At 39.9% G+C, this 22,402-nt stretch overlaps 3 protein-coding genes across 5 annotated transcripts; all 3 read left to right on the top strand.

Moving 5' to 3' along the window:
* Window positions 1–200: 200 nt before the first annotated feature.
* LOC106163526 (uncharacterized) lies at window positions 201–7,618 on the top strand. Of its 3 annotated transcripts, none has more exons than XM_086994594.1 (11): window positions 201–463; window positions 594–792; window positions 944–1,186; window positions 1,366–1,712; window positions 1,890–2,635; window positions 2,833–3,214; window positions 3,411–3,587; window positions 3,700–4,427; window positions 4,860–4,975; window positions 5,311–5,429; window positions 5,807–7,618. In XM_086994594.1, exons 8-11 carry the CDS (start codon window positions 4,349–4,351, stop codon window positions 5,928–5,930), a joined length of 438 nt encoding a protein of 145 aa, XP_086850720.1. In that variant the 5' UTR covers window positions 201–463; window positions 594–792; window positions 944–1,186; window positions 1,366–1,712; window positions 1,890–2,635; window positions 2,833–3,214; window positions 3,411–3,587; window positions 3,700–4,348; the 3' UTR covers window positions 5,931–7,618. The 3 variants fall into 3 exon arrangements, with proteins under 3 accessions (XP_086850720.1, XP_086850719.1, XP_086850718.1); XM_086994593.1 differs by having other exon boundaries at window positions 201–792; window positions 1,890–2,093; window positions 2,356–2,635; XM_086994592.1 differs by having other exon boundaries at window positions 201–792.
* Window positions 7,619–10,671: 3,053 nt separating this feature from the next.
* Window positions 10,672–12,769, top strand: LOC106150908 (uncharacterized). The gene is made up of 3 exons (XM_087018846.1): window positions 10,672–10,756; window positions 11,514–11,583; window positions 12,211–12,769. The coding sequence occupies exons 2-3, from the start codon at window positions 11,514–11,516 to the stop codon at window positions 12,531–12,533; spliced, it is 393 nt and encodes a 130-aa protein (XP_086874972.1). The 5' UTR covers window positions 10,672–10,756; the 3' UTR covers window positions 12,534–12,769.
* Window positions 12,770–15,939: 3,170 nt separating this feature from the next.
* LOC106150903 (hydroxylysine kinase) lies at window positions 15,940–20,179 on the top strand. The gene is made up of 5 exons (XM_013523922.2): window positions 15,940–16,614; window positions 17,544–17,708; window positions 17,999–18,132; window positions 19,020–19,194; window positions 19,953–20,179. The coding sequence occupies exons 1-5, from the start codon at window positions 16,386–16,388 to the stop codon at window positions 20,015–20,017; spliced, it is 768 nt and encodes a 255-aa protein (XP_013379376.2). The 5' UTR covers window positions 15,940–16,385; the 3' UTR covers window positions 20,018–20,179.
* Window positions 20,180–22,402: the final 2,223 nt, after the last annotated feature.

The raw sequence follows: 22,402 nt of genomic DNA, 5'->3' as shown, positions 1-22,402 counted from the left end.
TTCAGAATAATCAAAATAAAAATTGTAAATAAAGTGTACATGCTAATAAGATATTATAATCAATTTTGCGCATCACTATCAAACGTCACCCCCTATGATCAAGTTGACCATTGGTGACAACAGGAACGCCACCATGTGACTATAATTCACGGTAAGGTATAAAAGCGGGAAATTTTGAAATTTCGTTCATTCATCGCAGACAGATTTGGAGCAACAAGAAGGATGTCATGTGCTGCGCCCCGTATCAAGCAAAAAGGACACAGGAGTCGACTCACATTTCACCGAATCTTTTCCTCGTCCCATGTCAACGTATCGCTCATCGACATTGTTGTTGTTTCTTTTCACGGAGTCGTCTGATCGGTGGATTCGACGTTTCTATAAGCTGGCCAGCTAACTCCTTCGCTTCTCACCACGAGGAATCGTCGCTCAGGAATCTTCGCAGGATACATCACGGCTTTCTGCTGTGGGCTATGTTTTTGTAGTGTCATTGCATATTTTCCATGTATTCCAGGTTTCTTCTATTACAGGTCCAGGAAGCAGAGTGCTGACATAGGTAGGCAAAGTCATTAATCCGTTTTTCTTTCTTTTACTAGAACTCCATTATGGTGTTTCTTGATAGAGCTCCAACTGACAACTGCAAGTAGAAGAGGGCCACATCTACACTTCGATCATTCCTTGGTGCTGCGAGTCCTGCCATGGTCCGTCTCTACGAGGTGGCTGCATTAGGGAAGCGTCCAGCGAGTCCTGCCATGCGTCCAAAGCATATAGTGTTTCACTGAGATGGAAAACCAGGTAAGCCTGACTGCAGGGTGCTGACATGAGTAGGAAAAGTCGTTAATCTGCTTTTCTTTCTGTTAACAGAAAACCCTTAAAGATTAGCCCCAGTGCAGAGTGCTGACATATGTAGGAAAAGTCATTAATCCGTTTTTCTTTCTGTTGACAGAACTCGATTTTGGCGATTCTGGATAGAGCTCCTACTGACTACTGCAAGGAGAAAGGGGCCACATGTACACTTCAGTTGCTTCGATCAATCCTAAGTGCCAGCGAGTCCTGCCATAGTCTGTCTACGAGGTGGCTGAATTGGGGAATCATCCAGTGAGGCCTGCAATGGTCCGTCTACAAGATGGCTGCACTGTGGGAGCGTCCAAGGCATATGGTGTTTCACTGAGATGGGGATCTCTTAAAGGTAAGCCCTAGTGCAGGGTACTGATATATTTAGGAAAAGTTGTTAATCCGTTTTTCTTTCTGTTAACAGAATTAGATTATGGCGATTCTCGATAGAACTCCCACTTACAATCCAATTTTCTTTCTGTTGCCAGACATATATTGGAAAAGTAATTAATTCATTTTTCTTTCCGTTAACAGAACTTGATGATGGCTATTCTGGATAGAGGTCCTGCTCACAACAGCAAGGAGAAAGGAGCCACATCTACACGTCAGCTACTTCTATCAATCCTTGGTTCCAGCAACTCCTGCCACGGTCTGTCTACAAGGTGGCTGCATCAGGAAAGCATCCAGCGAGTCTTGTCATGGTCCGTCTATGAGGTGGCTGCATTAGGGAATGCATCCAGGGAGTCCTGTCATGGTCCGTCTACGAGGTGGCTGCATTAAGGAAGCATCCAGTGGGTCCTGCCATGGTCTGTCTGTGAGGTGGTTGCATCGGGGAAGCGTCTAAGGCATATGTTGTTTCACTGAGATCCAAACCCTTAAAGGTAAGCCTGACTGCAGAGTGCTGAGATAGGTTGGAAAAGTCGTAATCTGGTTTTCTTTCTGTAAACAAAATCAGATTATGGTGATTTTCGATAGAACTCCCAGTGACAATCCATTTTGCTTTCTGTTAACAGACATATGTAGGAAAAGTCATTAATTCATTTTCTTTCTATTAACAGAACTCGATTTTGGCTATTCTGGATAGATCTCCCACTGACAACTGCAAGGAGAAAGGGGCCACATGTACACTTCAGTTGCTTCGATCAATCCTAAGTGCCAGCGAGTCCTGCCATGGGCTGTCTACAAGGTGGCTCCAATGGGGAAGTGTCCAGCAAGTCCTGCAATGGTCTTTCTTCGAGATGGCTGCAATGGAGAAGCCTCCGGTGAGTCCTACATGGTCTGTCTACGAGGTGACTGCATTGGGGAAGCATCCAGCGAGTCCTGACATGGTCTGTCTACGAGATGGATGCATTGGGGAAGCGTCCAGCGAGTCCTGCTGTGGTCTGTCTACAAGATGGTTGCAATGAGGAAGCGTCGACGGCATGTGGTGTTTCCCTGAGATGGAAACCTTTTAAAGGTAAGCCTGAATGCAGAGTGTTCACATAGGTAAAAAAAAGTCATTAATTCTATTTTTTCTCTGTTTAGATAGAGCTTCCACTGACAAGGAGAAGAAGTTCACATATACACTTCAGCTACGTCCACAAGATGGCTGCATTGGGGAAGTGTCCAGCAAGTCCTGCCACATCCTGTCTACGAGGTGGCTGCATTGGGGAAGTGTCCAGCGAGTCCTGCCATGGTCTGTCTATGAGGTGTCTGCATCGGGGAAGCGTCCAGCAAGTCCTGCCATGGTCTGTCTACGAGGTGACGATAACGGGGAAGCGTTCCAGACATATGGTGTTTCACTGAGATGGAAAAAACCTTAGAGGTAAGCCTGACTGCAGAGTACTAACATGGGTAAAGAAGGTCATTAATCCGTTTTTATTTCTGTTAACAGACAACCCTTAAAGGGAAGCCTGAGTGCAGAGTGCTAACATATGTAGGAAAAGTCATTAATGGATTTTTATTTCTGTTAACAGAAATATGTAGGAAAAGTCATTAATCCGTTTTCCTTTCTGTTAACAGAACTCAATTAAGGCGATTTTCACTAGAGCTACCACTGACAACTGCAAGGAAAAGAGACCCACATCTACACGTCAGCTACTTCCATCAATCCTTTGTGCCAGCAAGTCCTGCCATGGTCTGTCTACGAGGTGGCTGCATCAGGGAAGCGTCCAGTGAGTCCTGCCATGGTCTGTCTACGAGATGGCTGCATTGGGGAAGTGTCCAGCAAGTCCCGCCATGGTCTGTCTATGAGATGGTTGCATCAGGGAAGCGTCCAGCGAGTTCAGCCATGGTCTGTCTGAGGTGTCTGCATCGGGGAATCGTCCAGCGAATGTGGCCATTCTGTCTACGAGGTGGCTCCATTGGGGATATGGTGTTTCACTGAGATGGAAAACCCTTAGAGGTAAGCCTGACTGCAGAGTACTAACATGGGTAAAGAAAGTCGTTAATCCGTTTTTATTTCTGTTAACAGAAAACCTTTAAGGGTAAGCCTGACTGCAGATTACTGACATATGTAGAAAAAGTCATTAATCCATTTTTCTTTCTGTTAACAGACGTGTAGGAAACGTCATTAATCTGTTTTTTCTTTCTGTTAACAGAACTCGGTTGTGGTGATTCTCGATAAAGCACCCACTGACAACTACAAGGAGAGGGCCACATCTACATAAAGAACAATCCTTGGTGCCAGCGAGTCCTACCATGGTCTGTCTACGAGGTGGCAGTAATGGGGAAGCGTTCCAGACATGTCGTTTCACTGAGATGGAATATCCTTAGAGGTAAGCCTGACTGCAGAGTACTAACAAAGGTAGTAAAAGTCATTAATTATTTATTTCTGTTAACAGAAATATGTAGAAAAAGTCATTAATCCGTTTTTCTTTCTGTTAACAGAACTCGATTGGGGCGATTCTCACTATAGCCACCACTGACAACTGCAAGGAAAAGAGACCCACATCTACACTTCCAACTACTTCCACCAATCCTTAGTGCCAGCGAGTCCTGCCATGGTCTGTTTACGAGATGGCTGCACTGGGGAAGCGTCCAGCGAGTCTTGCTAGTTGTCTACGAGGTGGCTGCAATGAGGAAGTTCCCTGCCATGGTCTGTCTACGAAGTGCCTGCATTGGAGAAGTGTCATGTGAGTCCTGCTGTGGCCCGTCTATGAGATGGTTGCATTGAGGTAGTGTCCAGCGAATCCTGCCATGGTCTGTCTACAAGATGGTTGCAATGAGGAAGCGTCGACGGCATGTGGTGTTTCCCTGAGATGGAAAACCTTTAAAGGTAAGCCTGACTGCAGAGTGTTAACATAGGTAGAAAAAGTCATTAATCCTATTTTCTTTCTGTTTCGATAGAGCTCCCACTGACAAGTGCAAGGAGAAAAGGGCCACATCTACACTTCAGCTACGTCCATCAATCCTTGGTGCCAGCAAGTCCTTTCACGTCCTGTCTATAAGGTGACTGCAATGGGGAAGCGACCAGTGAGTCCTGCCATGGTCTGTCTACGAGGTGGCTTCATCGGGAAAGCGTCCAGTGAGTCCTGCAATGGTTTGTCTACGAGGTGGCTGCATCGGGGAAGCGTCCAAGGCATATGGTGTTTCACTGAGATGGAAAACCCTTAGAGGTAACCCGTGTTATTGGGGCGAGAAATAGACTTAAATGATTTGCCATAAGCTTTTCGCCTTACTGGCTATTGGACCTAAACTTTCCCAAAATCTTTTGGTCTAAATAAGGATTCACTGGTCCGAATACAAATTTCAATGAATTTGGATTGGATTGCATTTGAATATATATTTAAAATATAAAATTTTAAGACTTTGACATTTTTAGAATTACGATATAAGTTAAAAACTAAATCAAATCAAAAGCTGTTTTGAAAAATCATATGGTCTTCACACCAAATGCATATACATTCTGAAAAAACCTATTTGTCCAAACAATAATTAGTATGTCGCAGTCATTGATTACACAGAAAATAATAGAAATATTGATACAACAAAGGGTTGGTAATTCAATAAACATTCTTAATAATAATTGGAATGTGTTACCGTTTTAGAGAACAAAAGAAAAGGAAAAGGAGATGAGACCCTGAAAAATCGCAACGTGAAAACAAAGCGGCTGGACAGCACAGAAGATGACATGAAGTCTTACTCCTCAGTCAACATGGCACAGGTACTCATTGCTACTCATTCGGATCACTGGGTCCCTTGTAAAATGTTTTTAAGTTAGTCTTTACTTTTAGACGAAAGGGATCAAAATGGACCAATCCAAATATCATTGGTATCAAACAATAGCAGTTTTGTTCTTCTCATAAAACTTTAAATTATACCTTTTGGAAACCGTTATCTAGTCACTAAATGTAGACATTTGTATTCTATTTACAATTTATTCAAGGAAATTCTTAGTCCAGACATTTTAGAATCCAAAAGCTCTTTTAATTTGTCACAAACTTGCAAAAAAAAATCACTCGCACAAAATATTTTGACTTCCTATCGGCCAAATTTCAGATTTTCACAGTCCCAATGCGACACACGTGGCGTTGTCACTGGTCTAGAATACTGGGAGCTACTACCCCCCAACCTCACCCTAAGTGCTGCGGTTGTGGTACTAAAAGGCCATCGTACAGGTGAGCATGTATTTTCACTTTTTTATATTGTTTAGATCGTTAGACGTTTTTGTGATTAATATGCCTTCCTTTATATACCTCTTATTCTTCAGTCACTTTCTTATTGTAGAATCTTAGCACTCTTATAAATCATAATGTGATTTTCTTGTGTTGTTTTATAGAAGTGAAAATAAAATAAAATAAAATAAAATGTAAGTAAAACAAAACAAAATAAAATAAAATAAAAAGTAGTCATGTTAAGAACCATAACATAATGGAACATCAAAATAAATACTAGTATTAACGGTGTGTAAATACCAGTGAAATACATATTCTTTTTTGCAATTACTGCAAGCTTTCAATTGCTTTTCATACTTTAAATTACGTTTCATTTGTAGGTTACGAAAGGGCAGTTTTCCAGAAATGATGCTAGAACGCAGAAACTATCAATCCTCGCCTAAATGTGCAAATGTGCAACACTATATGTCGCTAGCAACGAGCCCCTGTAGCCACTTTCATTGATGACCGGACGTCCTAGCAGTCTTCGTTTTAAGGACACAGCTTGTCTGCAAAAAAAAAAAAAAAAATAGAGAATGTGGAATGATAATGAAGAGCGATATACTGAATGTAAACGGAATACTGGTACAACCTAAAAATGTACTCAAGTCTTTTGGATATTGAGAATTTATGCGCTTCACGGGTCACAGATACGAGTCGGGTGTAATTGCATTTAATTTTAAGTTTTTTTCAGTTATGACAGTGGAACATTTTATTCCAATAACTTAAGAGAGCACCGAGTTCAGGATGCTCGTTCTTAATTCCATAAATGTTCAATTGAATAAGATGAATTGTGGTTCTGTGTGAAAATTTTGTCAACCTCTACAGTTACGTATTATTTAACGTTCAAATAGAATATGTAGTTGCTTTATCCACATTCCAAATGAGATAGGTTTTCGCTCACAAAACGCCACCACTTATGGTCGTCTGTGTTTTATTTCAATCCTAGTGATGTAGTCAATTTTCAAATTTGTGCTGTTGATGATGTGGAGTTGTTCGTCAGTATAGCGTTTGGGAAAATCATAATCCGCACACTAACCTCCACTAACCCTCGCATCTTTGTAAAATCTTACTTCATGTAAATGCTTTTACATGAAGAGGTTTTACATTGATAGGTTGTGCAAAATCTATAATGAAATATTTTACGATTGAGAAAATATTTCATTATATTTTTTGTACAGTCTGCTCCTCATGAGGGATGGCTGGATGCATTCAGGCATCTCTCAAGATAGAGGATCGCACATTACTAATATCACTAATATTATGATTTTCTCAAGGGTTATAGTTGACAAATATATCCAGTTCATCACATATGCACCCTTTTCTCCGGACCCCAAAAGTCATATTGAAATTTACATGGACGGTCATACAGTGAAATATGTCGAAGCAAGCTTGCTTTATTCATTACTTGGATCATACAAGTAGTTGCGATTTCAGGGCAAAATTACATTTGAGAAACGCCTGTTTTAAACGGTTATATGTCAAAGTTTAGTTTAAATCATTGAGGTGTCTGGGTAATAAACATATAACCTGAACTTTTTATATATTTTAGAAATATATTCAAGTTTTGATGGATGCTTTCAGTTGTAAAAGGATCTAGTTTCTTTATTTATGACTTATTAATATAAGTCTCAGTTTAATTGTGTAAGGACTCCAGAAAATGTCTTAATTGTCTTTAGTACCTCTTTCAGTGGGAATGACGTACTTTCTTAAGTTCTTGTGCTTCATCTTATACCAATATAGTCTATGTAGAGAAGTTTGTAGTCACGAAAGAAAATACAGTTGCACCATGTTGTCTAAAACGGGAAGATATTCTTGAACTGTAAAGCGCCGTGCCAATGAAAAACTGAAGTTATCATGTTACATAGACTAAAGTATCCGGGCGTGGGCATTTTCCCGGCATTCCCCACGAAGGGTTTAGACGGGTTTTTCCCCACGGCCCACAAGTATCGGGTACCAGCTTCCGACCACAAGACCAGCATTATCGGACTGTTTGTGTTCTGATGTTTGGTGATAAAGACGAGAATAGAAATCTTAAAACTTTCAATAATACTACCATTTATTGATTCATTGCGTTTTCATGATTCATTAATGAGTACTAAAGTAATTTTGAAATTGAATGTTACTGTATATAATAGTTGAATAAAATTATATTCTACATTTTTTCTTTTGTTAAAACACAATCACCAGACTTCAAATTAATTTTAATGGCGTTGAATGCATGTGCACTCGGCTTGTTTATCAGTCGGCATTCTTTACTTACATTTTCCCTCATCTCACTTAACTTGAAAATTTGCAATTTCCGTCACGTAGATTTCTTCCATAAAACCAGGCAATGTCCAAGTAATAAAATTGATTTTTGGTTTTGGAAAAAAGGTTGAGGTGTTGCGTAAAATTCATATTTTTACTTTTCTTGGCAATTTTATCAATCAAAAAGGCGATAAGCGCAACGTGAACTGTCAAAACGGCGACAAATGCGCGATTACAATTTTCTAAAGGTAAACAAGATATAATAAACACCCCTTTGTTAGCTGTTTGGTGGTTTTAATGTTAACTGACTTACCAACAATATATTTACTTTTCTAGTTAAACCTAACAATGAGGATTTCGTGTGAAAAAAGCACTCCATGCGATCGCGACTGCCTCCGGGGCCCCGTATCTCGAAAGCATCGCGTATTGCGAATCGCTATATCAAATAGAGGCTACAATGTATTATATGGGACGAGTATGGACGAGTTTTGGAATCGAGACGCTTGCGCACGTGCGCAACATAGCGAAACTTTCGAGATACGGGGCCCTGGTGTGCACTACCAATGACAATATATCCCATATGTAAAAATGGTCATGATTAACAAAATGCAAACTCAACTGGCGCTTCGAAAAAAAAATGTGAGTTAAATTCGCATAATATCTAGGCTTTTTGTTGTCTGAAAACTTGTTTAAATAAAAATCTAGGAAATACGGATCAAACGCAGTATGAAGAAAGCTGGTAGACGGTAAGGGAAAGCCTGAGCCCAAAATTGTATTCCTATCTGGGTCACTCTGCTGAATGAAATTTTACACCTCTTAATTTCAATTCCACAATGATCCTCACACGTATATAAAAAAATAACATCTTTGTGTGACAGAAGCAATGCTTTTACTTATTACTTACGCTTGGTCTCATCAAATAAAGTATGCATTTGGAAAATCAAGGAAATTTTCATTAAAATGAAAATGGGTCCTGTGTCGTCAAAAGAATAACCGTAAAAAGGAACTACGAGTGTGTCCGCTTTATTCCAAATGTAAAACGCTGTGATAGTGTTAAGCAGTATATACAAGTTGTTAAAAAGCTGTTTAGTTGTGACTGTATAATCTGATAATCTGAAATGAGCGCTGACACACAAAAGAGAAAGAAATTCGCAAGTTACCAACTTCTCCATTTCGTGTAAGCAGCAAAATTGCCGTCGCAAGACGAATGCATGGCTCGTTAAAAAACTCTACCTTTAAATATTTTCAGAAGGGTTAAGTGCACGCTGATTTTTTTTTCGCCAATAATTTTTAGCCATCGTGCTCTATAGCGTCACAGGTTAGGTCAGGTTCGTAGCCAGGGGAGGGCTTTTGTCAGGAAGAAGTCCATCCTGGGTAACAAATTTTGATCAAGGTACACAAAAGTTTCATTGTAAAAATTTTGAAATAGCTGGCTACGGGCCCGACTGTCTAGAATGGCGTATATGTGCCTAACTGTTTCCAAGACAGGAGTTGCATGTCTCACACTGGTCAAGTTTATAGGCTTTTTACATCGAGCCTTGTATTTTAGATATAACGCTACAGGAAACTTACAACTTCCTTTCACAAGTTTTCCACAAGTAGGCAGGTCAGTCTGTCAAATAATATCTACTCAGCTGTCTCGCTAAGATTTCCAGTTTGGATGTTAAAAGGTTCAAAGATTTAAACAGGCCTAAATCGAAACTGATGTAAACGCGACTGTCCTTGATATTACTAATCTACTAAACGTGCACTAAAGTGTCTTTCACTAGATACTTTACGAAAGAAAGCGTCTAGTCCCCTGTAAAACAAAATAATAGGCCCGTAACCAGCAGCTTAGAATGGGGTTCTTTTTCTGAAAAAGCGGACCTTTAACCATAAAATTCTCATGTACCTAGATCAAATTTTGCCCAGAGTGGACCTTTTCCCAACAAAAAGTGCGGTTCTTTCGACTACAGGCCTGAACAAACAGGTGGTGTTCTCCACTATGTAGATTTTTATTTCACTATAGAGATTAAAAATCAAAGAAGGCTTAGTCTGTAAATATATAAATGATTTTAAAAACATTAAAAAAAAACACAAGCAGCACGTGTTCTCCATGTTTCTGGCACTATGGAGCAGAGAAGGTAGGGTATACTGTGAGTCATGTGCCACCCTCACGCCACCTTAAGCCGCGGTAGTAACCATTCTCCCCTCCAGGAAACAGAATACTTTAAAACAGTTTCTTCGTGCCCTACTTATTATAAGAAATTGCCCTCGTCAAAAATGCCATATCCTTTGAGCGTAGCGGAGATTTAAAAAATTCTGTCCTTGCCCCCCTCCCCCCCCCCCCTCAACAAAATCCCAGATTCGTCAGTGCTTGGTTGAATAGGTTGTGTATATTGCATTAGGTAACAGGGGCGGATCCAGGATTATTTGAAGGAGGGGTCCGGAACAACGGGCCTCGGATGCGAAGCCGACCATCGTCCCTTGGTGTAGGGTTCGGGGTCTCCTCGAGGGCTCCCAAGAAAAACAGTGCCCTTTGATAAGGTTTAGGACTATAATGTAGATAGTCAAAATTCTTATTTCAAGAGGGGAATATTGGTGTGATATATTTTTCGAAAACCGAAAGGGGGGGGGAGTCAGGACCCCCTGACCCCCCCCCCCCCCCCCACCTCTTAATCCGCCACTTGGTAATCGGCCCAAGACTAAGCAAACAGTTTACTGCAATCCCAAAAATGATAAAATTCACACTTAACACAGGCGCCTTTGAGTCAAATGATAACGCTTTTAATTTTGGACGCAAATACGACCCTCAGTTCGATCACCCCGAGGTTCAAAATTTACAGACACCTTTCTATTTCATCAACAAGTTGAATGGAGGCGAGTTATAGACTAAATTTAGAATCTCGGGGTGTTGTTGTTTGGTATATAGGCCCTATAAGACGTCGAACTTCCCCTGACCAAGAAGTTATAATGAGACAGGCCAAGATTTAAACCGTGTTGGGGTACTATTGAAGACATTTGGAACGTGGCTGTGAAGTTTCCTTAAAACCATTTACAAGGTAAGTGCTCTGAAGCCGTGCTTGAAGAACGCGTTTTTAAAACTGCGAACTTAATGGGTTGATATCAAATCTTGTCTTGTAGAAGATTCGAAATAAAAAATATGAACACCAATAGCATATCATTATAATAAACCTTCGATGAAAAGTATCCGGTATCGTAATTGTTTTCACAACGGCCTTGAAGAGTTATTATGACACACCATAATTGTTAGGAGAGGTATGAGGTTAAGATGGCGTCAAATTTCGAAGGCATTCTCATTATTTACACATCCATTTACTAACTAACGAATTAATTTTGATAATAATTGACAATATAAAGCAAACTGGGCCAAGAAATATCTTCTATCTTTTTGAGAACGGAAGGGGGCAATATCCACCTTTTTCTTTATTAGAATAGGGGCGGGTGTTGGGCTCCCCCATGCTTCAGTTTATTGATTTTCTACGAAATTTTTTTTCAGATGAAAACCTGTCATGCTTGTAATATGTATTTATTTATTTATTTATTTATTTATTTATTTATTTATTTATTTATTTATTTTTGAAAATAATGTAATTAAGAGATAAAGGTATCTTGTAGTGCCTGTGGGCCACAAATTGAATATTTAAAAAAGTGTTTTTGAGGACGGATGGAGACTATATTTAGTATTTTGTTTCGAAATAAAAGGGGAGGATGTTGGGCTCTCTCTCACCCTTTCTCATTCTCTCTCTCTCTCTCTTCAATGATTCGGTTCACTGATTTTATATGAATTCTTTCCAGATGAACACTTATGTTCTGCTTGCGATGTGTTTCTCTCTCGCTTTGGCTGCACCGCCCCCTATAAAGTCGCGTAAGTATTACGTGTACCATCTACCCGTACCTTATTGTTATATTATAAATATATGCACTCTACCCAAAAAGTTGGAAAACATGAAATTGTTTTTCAATAATTGACAAATGAGGAAATATTCAGTGTGTAGAAAATAACGAATGGTGGGTGCATTATCCATAAATATTTGGTTAAAACATTTTCATTAGCTCATATGCTTATTTTATCATTAGCCAAAAAAAAAAAATAAAATAAATAAATAATAATAATAATAAATAAATAAATAAGTAAATAAAATAAAAATAAAATAAAATAAAAACGTTTCCAAACTTTTTTGGTCGAGTCCACAAACAAACCAACGCCGATTAAAAATAACCTCTGTACTTCGGCTGTAATTTGCGCACGTCACGTACACAAAGGGTCTGTTCAGAACCAGTTGATCAGCGGGCTAACTCGTCCGTGGATCAAATATGGCGCGACTTACTTGGAAGTGTGCCGAGATTTAATGCTCTGCCGAGGCAGGGACGGCGCTCGTGGGAGGCTGGAATCCATCATGAATTGAACGCCATATTTGATCCGCGGACTAAATAGCCTGCGAATCATCTGGTTCTGAACAGGCCCAATATTCACAGACAGTTCCCATTTCAGTGAGAACAAAAAGGGCTGTCCCCAATCAAGAAGACTTCTGCACCTGCATGAAGTTCCAATGCTTAGTCGAGCAAGGCAACAACGTGCGCTACCAGATCACGTGCGAAGCTGCCTACATCAAAGGAGAACTAGGCCCCGAGTGTTCTAGAGTCCAAGAGACACACCCCTTCAGTTCAATTCTCCGCTGTAACCCCTGCTGCGACCTCAACGGGAAGAGAGAATTCCCGGGCATAGGGACTTTCACGTGCGGACAGCTGATGAAAGCGGACCCCAACTACAAACCGTCCCAGTATCTCACATGCGCCGGGATAAACATGAATTGAATCAATTTTTGTATCATTTCTCCGTTAAAGTTGTGGATTTTGTTTAGACTTTTTGTCACTATCGCAATACTGTATGAAGATACCCTTTTTGGCATGCACAGGGATTCACTTGAATTGAACCAATTTTTGTATCATTTCTCCGAAAAAAAGTTATCGATTTTGCATTGACCTCTTGCATTGCCACAATACTGCATGAAGATCTTTTACATGGAGAAATAAATGTTTTAAAAAGGACAGTTTCCTTTCGGTCTGAAATACACGATCTCGAATAGAACAACTTGATACTTAGATAATATTTATTTTGGCATATTGCGTATTCCAACTGTTTAAGGTTTTGACATTCAATTAAAAAGAAAGATGCTGATTTTATTCTGAAACCAAATCTGGCATGTCTGAACAGTATCCCATCAAATAAATTTTGGGGAAAGAGCCATTTCAATCAGAATCAGTCGTTCTCCAAGACACGGTTTTACTGTAACAGCTACTGATTGTTGGTTTAATGTATTTTTGTACGCATTTGACATTTTTCCAAAGCCATCTTTCCAAGTCTGATAAATATCCCTCAAAGATACGTATTTCCCCTAAATCCAGACCTTAAAAAACGATGTAACTCATCAAATATAAGTATCCCATATCGCCATTTCCTTCAGGAATGTCGAGAAGATGGATAAGGGTCTAAATGAATTATGATTCGGTTAGAGCTAAGATTTCTAATTCGAAATTGTACGAAAAGTTAATCCAAGTATAAGGTCGGGTTGAACAATGATTTACAGTACGAGCCGGAGACCCCCCCCCCCCCCCCCAGTAACCCCAGTAAATTACAGTTGTAGCATTGACTAAGGCCGCATTCACATCGAATTGAGCCATGGCTCTACAAAGCCATGACCTAAATATGGCGGCCATACATGAAAGGAAAACCGCCTAATCTTTTAGTACTCGCTCTGCCTCTCACATGCCTCCCCACGTGTCGTCCCAACGGAGCCGATATTTAATGACTGTATCCCCGCAGGGACGACGCATGGGGAGGCGTGTGAGAGGCGGAGGGACTATTAAAAGATTAGGCGGTTTTCCTTTCATGTACGTCCGCCATATTTAGGTCGTAGCTTTGTAGAGCCATGGCTCAACTCGATGTGAATGCGGCCTAAGTCAGATCGACTTAAACTAGAATAGCGACTTTGTGTTCTTTGCAGAAAGCGATGTAGTGCAGAGGGTAAAATAAACACATCTTATCATCGCAGAAGGTGATAACTCTACATAATCAGTTACTGCGTTTGAATGAAAGGACTTCATCAAGACTTGTTCCCACCCAGACTAGGTTAGGATGAAAACAGATCAACTGACATAGTTACGAGACTTTGTAACGTAGAACATTGCAGATTATTTCGTCATCTGCAATAGGCTCCCTATATATTTAAATTTGAAATGAAAGTTTCTTCAAACAACACTCAGATATTAGGTTTTTATGCATTGGGTTCTTGGCCTTATTCCCTGACTCAGGTATCTTCATTACATACTGAAATCGGCAGATTCCGTGCTTTGCGACAACACGAGACAACACGATGTCCATCACTGGTATTTTCCTTAAAAAAAAAATTCACACTGGTCAGCGTATTTTCAGCGTCCTTTGTGCGACCAAGCAACAGGCATCACTGTAGTCGTAGTAACGGGGTACAAGCATCGCTTTGATTGCAGAATGAATGCTCAATGATTGGCCAGCTGTCGGCACGTAAATTATTTTTTTACTCTCAAACGGGGCCGTACCGCGGGACGCAGAAAGGAAACCATCATGTTTTAAGGGGGCTTAAGTGACAACGATAACAAATATAGAAAAGGGGCTGACTGTCCACATGTTATTTTTTAAATGTGTTAGTTGAGCCAAGTATACATATTTGGTTTAGGTTATTGTAAATCCGTAAGTGACAACGATAGCACATATAAAACAGGCTGACTCTCCATGCATCATTTTGAATGTATTAGTTGTGCCAAGAGCACACTATTCGTTTAGATAGGCCTAATGGTAAATCCGCCATTCACATCCTTTTATACCAGTTTCCTGTGACCCCATTCCCATGCCTAGATCGATCTAGCAGGTTCGACCCATCTTAGGCTTCGTTCACATGCAATGTCTATTTTCTAAATTCTATTTTCTATTCGCGCTATCTTATGATCACGGTCTGTGCACTGAATATCCCGCCGCGTAATTACTGGCAGCGCGAGCCAGTTACTTATAGTAACTTATAGTAACTTATAGTAACTGGCTCGCGCTGCCAGTAATTACGCGGCGGGATATTCAGTGCACAGACCGTGATCATAAGACATGCTGCAAATAGAAAATAGAATTTAGAAAATAGACATTGCATGTGAACGAAGCCTTAGAGACCCCTGAGGCCGCTTTGGCTTCGTCTTGGATGATGAAAGACGAGAGCTTTTTAGAATATTCTCACTTCTTTCATATAATCACGAAAGAATTGCCATGCAAGCGATTTGAATCTCATCAAGATAATTGTACATTTAAGGAGAATATCTCAATGGAAGACATGAACCAGAAAACAGTAGCCTACATCCATACCATTATGTAATGAAAATAAGACAATCTTTATTGTAAAATAAGGCGGTAAATCTATACTAAAGTTAAACTTTGATTTTCACATTCTGTACTTGAAGTACATTCACTGCATCTTGGTGATCATCTAAGAAATTGTAAATCACAAAGTGATTGAGTTATTAACGTTGATTGCGTAGATACCGATTAAACAGTATTCAAATTCGAAGGAAAAATTCCGTTTCCGTTTTGGTTATCATTTTTGCCAATCCCGCGGTGAGAGCTACCCAGTAGGACCTAATATACAGATACCGGGCCTTAAGTTGAAGGTAGCACTGCTTGAACAGAAGATATAATAACTCTTCTTCTTCTTGGCCATGAATCGGATTAACCTGGGGTAAGTAATAGATAGACCCCGAGTCAGCGAGGGTTATGTGGCATACACGAGTGAGTCTTATTTAGACCACGGGTCCATTAGCGGGTTATAACGCATTCATGCGATTCGTGCGGTTATGCGAGTTACACCACGCCTGAGTCTTTTGTTCTTCACTTCCACCGTGGTCTAAACGAAAATGTACCCATACTTTTCAATGGTAAATGAATCTGTTTGAACATTCAAGGTTGGTCGTTTATTTTATTGTTAAAGTGTGCTTTTTGTAATAATCTCCTAAGAGAAGCTCATATTCCAGAAAAATGCGATAGGCACATTTTTGGTGGTAAAATGGAATTAATTATATTTCGGTGTGATGTTTACAATGCATTTATTGTGGGATTTTAAATCTCATACGAAGTGCTGTTATCCCTTAAAAGTAAAGATGCGAAACTTAAGTGCGGCGAGGCGTGGGACATATTCGGACACTACGTGCTTGTGTGTTGAACACAGCAAGGCAGTAGAGCATTTATTTCTAAGCCTAGGCGTGGTTTAAGCAAGGAGGTGTATACACTTTGGTTTTTGCTTGGACATAAAAAGGATGTCCAAGTTTTATGGGAGTTGCTCCACTGGTTTGGAAAATATAATGTGCGACTATCTATATGCAATATATCCTCCGGGTGACGAATGACAAGACTGTTAATTGGCGATGTCAGACCTAGGTCAAATTCAAACGCAGTCTCATATAGCTCAGGCAGTGCAACACGTCAAAGCCTTTTTATGTTAGAAGCACGCAACCTCACAATGACATAATTTTTTTAAAGCCGGAACCGGATCAACGGATTTTGAGTACAATACAGTTATAAACACAATTTCACTTCAAGGTCGTTACACACTACAACTGTACCAGTACAGTATAGTACAGTAGAACAGTAGGCGAATGGCGCGACTCACGGTGCGGCCAAGTGTGACGACCAGCACGGTCAAGCATCTGATGGCCAAACTCTACGGCTTGACCACCGAGACTGTGGACGAAAAGGACAGCTTTCTTGACCAGACTTTTCACGTGACCGTCAGAACTCGTGGAGACCAAAGCAGCGTAGGTGTGACTGAACACTTTGTGTTGAAGATACTTAATGCCGAAGATTCCAGGGAGCCAGAATTCCTGGGTAAGATTTCTTTTATAATATAATCACCCTATTACGGGAATATCCTTTAGGGTCCTAAAGGACGTCTTATGGTAAATTGGTCCAAATACCTACAGGGTCCTATAGAACCCTATAACCCGTCTGATAAATTCCTATAGAGTACCATGGGATTTCTATAGGGTCGTATAGAGTCCCAGAGAGTCCTGTAGGATTCCTGTTTAATTAAAAAAAAGCCCACGACTGATGCCCCCAACTAGGTCTAACTTATTTTTTTAAGTGAACTATAAATACAGGTAAGGTGAAGAGAATTATGTTTACATACACTCTCTCACCACTCCTGTTCTCTTGCGTGTGTAGCTCCAACAACAAAGGTGCATTCCTGAAGAGATGGATGTCGTACACGGTTGATGTTCGCGTGTAACTAGTCGCTTAGAGCACAATGTGATATCAGTGTGTACAGAACCGATGACATTTGACGGTGTCATTTTACTCTGTTGGCTACTTTTAAACCTCTGAATCACTTTAAAACATCCGTTTTAAGGATTTCCTTATTTTAAATTTGAATAAATACAGCACACTTCACTGTTAAAATGATATGTGCACCGAGTAACTACACATATAGGGCACATTTGGACGCAGGGGGCCAGGCCCAGGCTTCACAAAAAAAAAAAAAAAAAAAAAAAAAAAACTTAAGAACCGAAGTCAGGTTCCTTGGCTAAAAACGTAATTACCAAGGTTAAATTGCTACATGGGCACATCTCACCCTATCCGGAGCAGTGTAACAGCACTCCCATGGAAACCCTAGTTGAGTTAGTCAGGGACTTTTTTTTAACTGGGGTCAAGATATGAAGATAGTCAGTGCATATTTTATTTCAAGTGTACTGTGTGAATGCCAAAATTCTTAATATAATTTTAGCCGTGGGAGTTCAACCCCGTTGTAAATATTTCAGATGGGCAACACGAGATGCTGTTCCACTTGAGCAAAAAGAGAGTCACAATTAATAATACGAATATCCAAACACCATTACCGGTAAGAAATACCTCTGGAACATTTTGGAGCAAAGAAAAATTGTACATCGAAAAATATGAAGAAACTGCAATAAAGGACAAGACAGGTAATTTGATTAAAAAAATAAATAAATGATGCTTTGTATGGGGGCTGTTAGTTAGCGTTTCTTCCTCCAAAACGAGGCACACAACCTTCACCCCATCACTCTTTAAAGGGACATCACCTATATACTTTGAATGAAAGGGGGAACATAAAAAACGCTTACATATTTATATACTTCACATATATACCCTACAAAATTACACTTAACCTTTAACTGCGCATGCTTCATCACCATTGTAGATAAATAAGTCGTTGTTATCATGGGTTCAGCGATGTTTTTTTTTCTTTTTTTAGATATTCCTTTTGAATATTATGTCGTGCGCTTATTAACCTACGTACCAGGGGAAGTTTTATACACTGTCCCATATACTCCTGATATTCTATATCAAGCTGGAAATATATGTGGAGGAATTAACAACGCTCTGGAGGTAAAGAGTAGTGATAATGTAAATACATTAAGGCACAATTTTGAAAAGTTTTAAAAATGTTATGAATCATTTAGGGACTCTCTGTCAAATATGTTCAGATAATAACAAACTACATTTATAAACCTGTTTTTAACTCGTGGTTCTACACGTAGACTGTGAAAAATCTCAAAACAAAGATGCGAAAATTAACTGTGGTGCACTTGGCTTCAATAAATTATGACTATATATATATATATATAGAGAGAGAGAGAGAGAGAGAGAGAGAGAGAGAGAGAGCGAGAGAGATATTGTTTTTAAAGACTAAGTGATCTATGTCTATTTTTTAAATTATTATAAACCAATTTCTGTCAATATATCTCGGTGATGTCTCTTTTCTGTGGCCTGCAATACAACTAATTGACCTCAGTCAAAGAGCTCATTCAGAACAGATGATCCTCGGACCTACTGACCCGTGGGTCAAATATGGCGGACTCTACATCAAAGGAAGCCGCTTAATCCTCTGATGGTCTCGCCGCCTCCACACCCGCCATTAAACGGATTAAATATCGACTCTGAAGTTTAATTGCTAGGCCCCTGCAGGAACGGCGCGTTTGGAGGCGGCGAGACCATCAGGGGATTATAAGGGGCTAACTTTTAACTGGGTCGGCCATATTTGATCCGCGGATCTGTAAGTCCGTGCAGACCCGTAGCCCGCAATTTCAAAAGGGGGGTTCTTTTTCTGAAAAAATTGGACCTTTTACCATAAAAACTGCATGTACCTAGATCAAATTTTACCCAGAGTGGACCTTTTCCCAGCAAAAGGGGTGGTTCTTTCGAACCCTCCGAACCCCCCTGGCAACAACTTCTGAATGCACTCAAAGTCCATCATTTTATCGAATGGTTTTCAGGATTTCTGGCACCCATCATACAACCTGAGTGGCGACCGGTGGAGATTTGCAAACGTTCCAACCCTTCTAGAATATGTTCACATATTTGAAGATCCAAAGAAAAAACGGGTAATCCAAGATGTTGCGAAGAGATTCCAGTTGGATGTTTTGAATAACTCAGTGAACCTACCCGAAGGTAAATGATTATCTTTTCACCACAGGTTCGCTAGTTTTGGTAATCTTTAAATATTTGTAAAAAAAATGCAGCCATTTGGGGAAGGTGTAGCCTGCCATAAGCTAAAATGTATAAAACAAATTGTATAATGGCAAATGAATTAGTAGTAAGAGGTGTAGGAATAAGAAATAAAAGGTATAGTGGAATTTGAAGTAGGCCTAAATAAAGCAAATGTTGCGATTGTAAACTACGTATGAGAGTATTAGACTCCGTTCACATGGAAAGTCTATTTTCTAAAAATCTATTTTCTATTCGCGGCGTCTTGTAATCACGGTCCCTGTGCCCTGAATATCCCGAGAATTAATTACAGCTTTGGAAGTAACTGGCTCGCGCCGCCAGTAATTACGCTGCGGGATATTCAGGGCACAGGGACCATGATTACAAGATACTGCGAATAGAAAATAGATTTTTAGAAAATAGGCTTTCCATGTGAACGAAGCCTTATGCGACTTCAACGTACTCCATACCTGTGTAAACCGTTTTGCTTTAAAAATTGATCTGACAAAAACCGTCATCATCCAGGAGGAAAACGGCAAAAGGTTAAAATAGGTGTCGACAATCAAAATTCAAGAAATATATATCCAAAACGTGTACTGAAATTCCTTGTGTAAAGTAAATGTATTTTGGACTAATATTTAGGCCTCTGTGCTTTTAAAATTTCGGTATAGTAATGATGGAAAGCACCATTATTCCATTCAATATGTTATGTTTAATTATAGGAATAATCCATGGCGACATCGGAGGTGGGAACATGCTAACCGTGACCTCCAAGGGTCAAGGTTAAAATCAAGGTCACGTAATCAGTGGGGTTATTGATTTCGGCGACTCACATTATGGCTGCATGGTGTACGAAGTAGCCACAGCAATGGCAAACTTAATAGGAGAATCAAAGTCAAGCGACCCGCTGATCTCAGCCGGGCACTTTCTAGCGGGCTACATGCGGGTTCGCCCTCTCTCTTGCAAGGAGTTAGATGCATTATGGGTATGCATAGCCGCAAGACTTGCACAATTAGCGACCTATAGTTTGGATACCTATTTTCTCAATCCTACGAGCAAATACGAGTACCTGTTGAGGAAGGCGGAAACCGGGTGGAAACTATTAGAGAAAGTATTAAAAACTGACGAAAAAGAGGTGTATGCAGCTTGGAGGGCTATCATAGACTCTTACAGCATGAGCGAGAATGAGAATGAGAACGGGACAATGAGATAATTCACTATACATATTTAACAAATGAGTAGGAGGCTGGAAAATGGATTGTTGGATTGGGGGTGGGGGAATCAACCAAGTTAGTTATAAAAAGCAAACGGGTACTTAGGGTCCTGTTTACTGCTTAAAGCTAAACGTATGCATGCATTTCTGGTATTTAAATGACACATTTAGATATGACGTTGCAGTCCTAGTTAACTGCTATCAAAGTTCAAGTACATTATATGTTTCGCCCCCCCCCCCAATCCCCGCAGCTAGTAGTTTTTCTTTTCTTTCTTTCATTGCTCTGCCCCCGCTTGGACGATAGGCGTAGTTGGGCGGTAATTCGCCGTCAAGTGCGCTCCATATATGATACTGGACTAGTTAGTCCGCGGATCAAGTTTGTTATAAATGGTCTCTAAGACTGAAATCGTAGATCTACCTGTATTTGCAAAAATACTTCAACTAGATGGCATTGATGGCTAGCTCACCTCATGAGCCCTACCCCTGGGTGTTTATGCCACTGCCTGGCTCTTGATTATTGTTAACAAAAATCATGATTGAGCAAAAAAAAAAAAATAAATAAATAAAAATAAATAAATAAATAAATAACTAAGCTGTCTTTACCCATGGATAAAATGGGATAGGAAATTTCCACCCCCAAGTGTCACTAACTCAAATGATCTATATATATAAATGATTGGAAAGCTGTGTGGTCTTGACAACGAACTACAAAAGTGGAGTTTGGTCTTGTTGTTGCCTGTTACTTGACTAAAAGACAATAAGTAGTCCTGACAACGAACTGATTACTTCAAAGCTGCAAATCTTATCTCGTATTGTTAGAAGCAAGAAAACGCGGGTTTTTTACCTTAAAGGGATAACAACTCTTCGTATGAGAACTATATTTCACAATAAATACATTGTAAACAACTCATGGAAATATCATTTATTTTATTTTACCACAAAAACCGACACTTATAGTAATTATTCTGAAATTTGTACTTGTCATCGGACCACATGACCTCCATAGGTGGCTATGCTCTGTAATAATCTTTTAAGAAATTATTACAAAAAAACAAACACACAAACAAACTTTTTAGAAAAAAAAACCCAGGAATTAACTTTGAATATAGAAATGGATTCAATATGGGAAAATGTCGTTTACCCCAGGAAAATTCATTTTTGATCAAAATGAACAGTTGTTTTCCTTTTGATAATTTTGAGTAGTTGAAGTGCGGGACTCTACACTGTAGTTTTATTTAACTTGGATGCATCATACATTCTGGGTACGTCAAATTACTTTCTAGGATTTTGTAAGGCAGTCCCGACGAACCATCCCCTCATCCTTCCAAAATTTCATAAGACGTCTTTGAAAATTCAGGCCGTTTTTTAAGGCCAGTTGCCGTCCAAATGACGGCTGGATGGCTCTCTGGGAAAGGCATTGAAGATACCTCTGTACCAGAAGAACCAACGGGCTTACATCATAGCAACAATTGAAAAGCACCAACAGAACCGCTTACAGCTGCCTCGATTTCTTGTGCATATTTTTGTAACTTCTGGGCCCCGTAAGTCGAAAGCATCGCGTATTGCGAATAGCGATATCACATAGAGGCTACAATGTATTGTATGCAGACTACCAGACTCGGCACCTACGGATCCAGAATAAACCGGTATATCAGACCACACTACCCGTTTTCAAGGTGTGTGTCAGATCGCATTACAGAGTATCATACCCCATCACAAATTTTGTAAGCCTACCTGTCATCCGGGTATCGCGCATCGTTTTCGTCAAGTAGGAGTCGTATGAATACAACAACATGGCGACAGACGACTCCCTCAATCAGGGGGTGGAAACGCGCTACTTTTATGATTAAGTCAATAACGGTTATTGTTTTGTGACCTTGAGGAACAATTAGGTTTGGTCGTTGCGGCACGCATGAACAGTAGTTGAACTACCACACCTGGGTCTTTTGTTTTTGACAA

Source organism: Lingula anatina, chromosome 8 (assembly GCF_051362555.1).
Source record: "Lingula anatina isolate TDL-2025a chromosome 8, LinAna3.0, whole genome shotgun sequence".
NCBI classification, from domain to species: domain Eukaryota; kingdom Metazoa; phylum Brachiopoda; class Lingulata; order Lingulida; family Lingulidae; genus Lingula; species Lingula anatina.
Note: the sequence above shows the minus strand (reverse complement) of the source record. Positions and strands in the feature narration are given on the sequence as shown.

What these genes read in the sequence shown, in the direction of transcription:
- LOC106163526 (XM_086994594.1), top strand. Translation starts at nt 4,349, where the DNA reads ATGGTTTGTCTACGAGGTGGCTGCATCGGGGAAGCGTCCAAGGCATAT. An exon ending in GAGATGGAAAACCCTTAGAG is followed by an intron (nt 4,428 to 4,859) that starts GTAACCCGTGTT and finishes TTACCGTTTTAG; the next exon opens with AGAACAAAAGAAAAGGAAAA. An exon ending in ACTAAAAGGCCATCGTACAG is followed by an intron (nt 5,430 to 5,806) that starts GTGAGCATGTAT and finishes TTTCATTTGTAG; the next exon opens with GTTACGAAAGGGCAGTTTTC.
- LOC106150908 (XM_087018846.1), top strand. Translation starts at nt 11,514, where the DNA reads ATGAACACTTATGTTCTGCTTGCGATGTGTTTCTCTCTCGCTTTGGCT. An exon ending in ACCGCCCCCTATAAAGTCGC is followed by an intron (nt 11,584 to 12,210) that starts GTAAGTATTACG and finishes TTCCCATTTCAG; the next exon opens with TGAGAACAAAAAGGGCTGTC.
- LOC106150903 (XM_013523922.2), top strand. Translation starts at nt 16,386, where the DNA reads ATGGCGCGACTCACGGTGCGGCCAAGTGTGACGACCAGCACGGTCAAG. An exon ending in CAGGGAGCCAGAATTCCTGG is followed by an intron (nt 16,615 to 17,543) that starts GTAAGATTTCTT and finishes TAAATATTTCAG; the next exon opens with ATGGGCAACACGAGATGCTG. An exon ending in GAATTAACAACGCTCTGGAG is followed by an intron (nt 18,133 to 19,019) that starts GTAAAGAGTAGT and finishes AATGGTTTTCAG; the next exon opens with GATTTCTGGCACCCATCATA.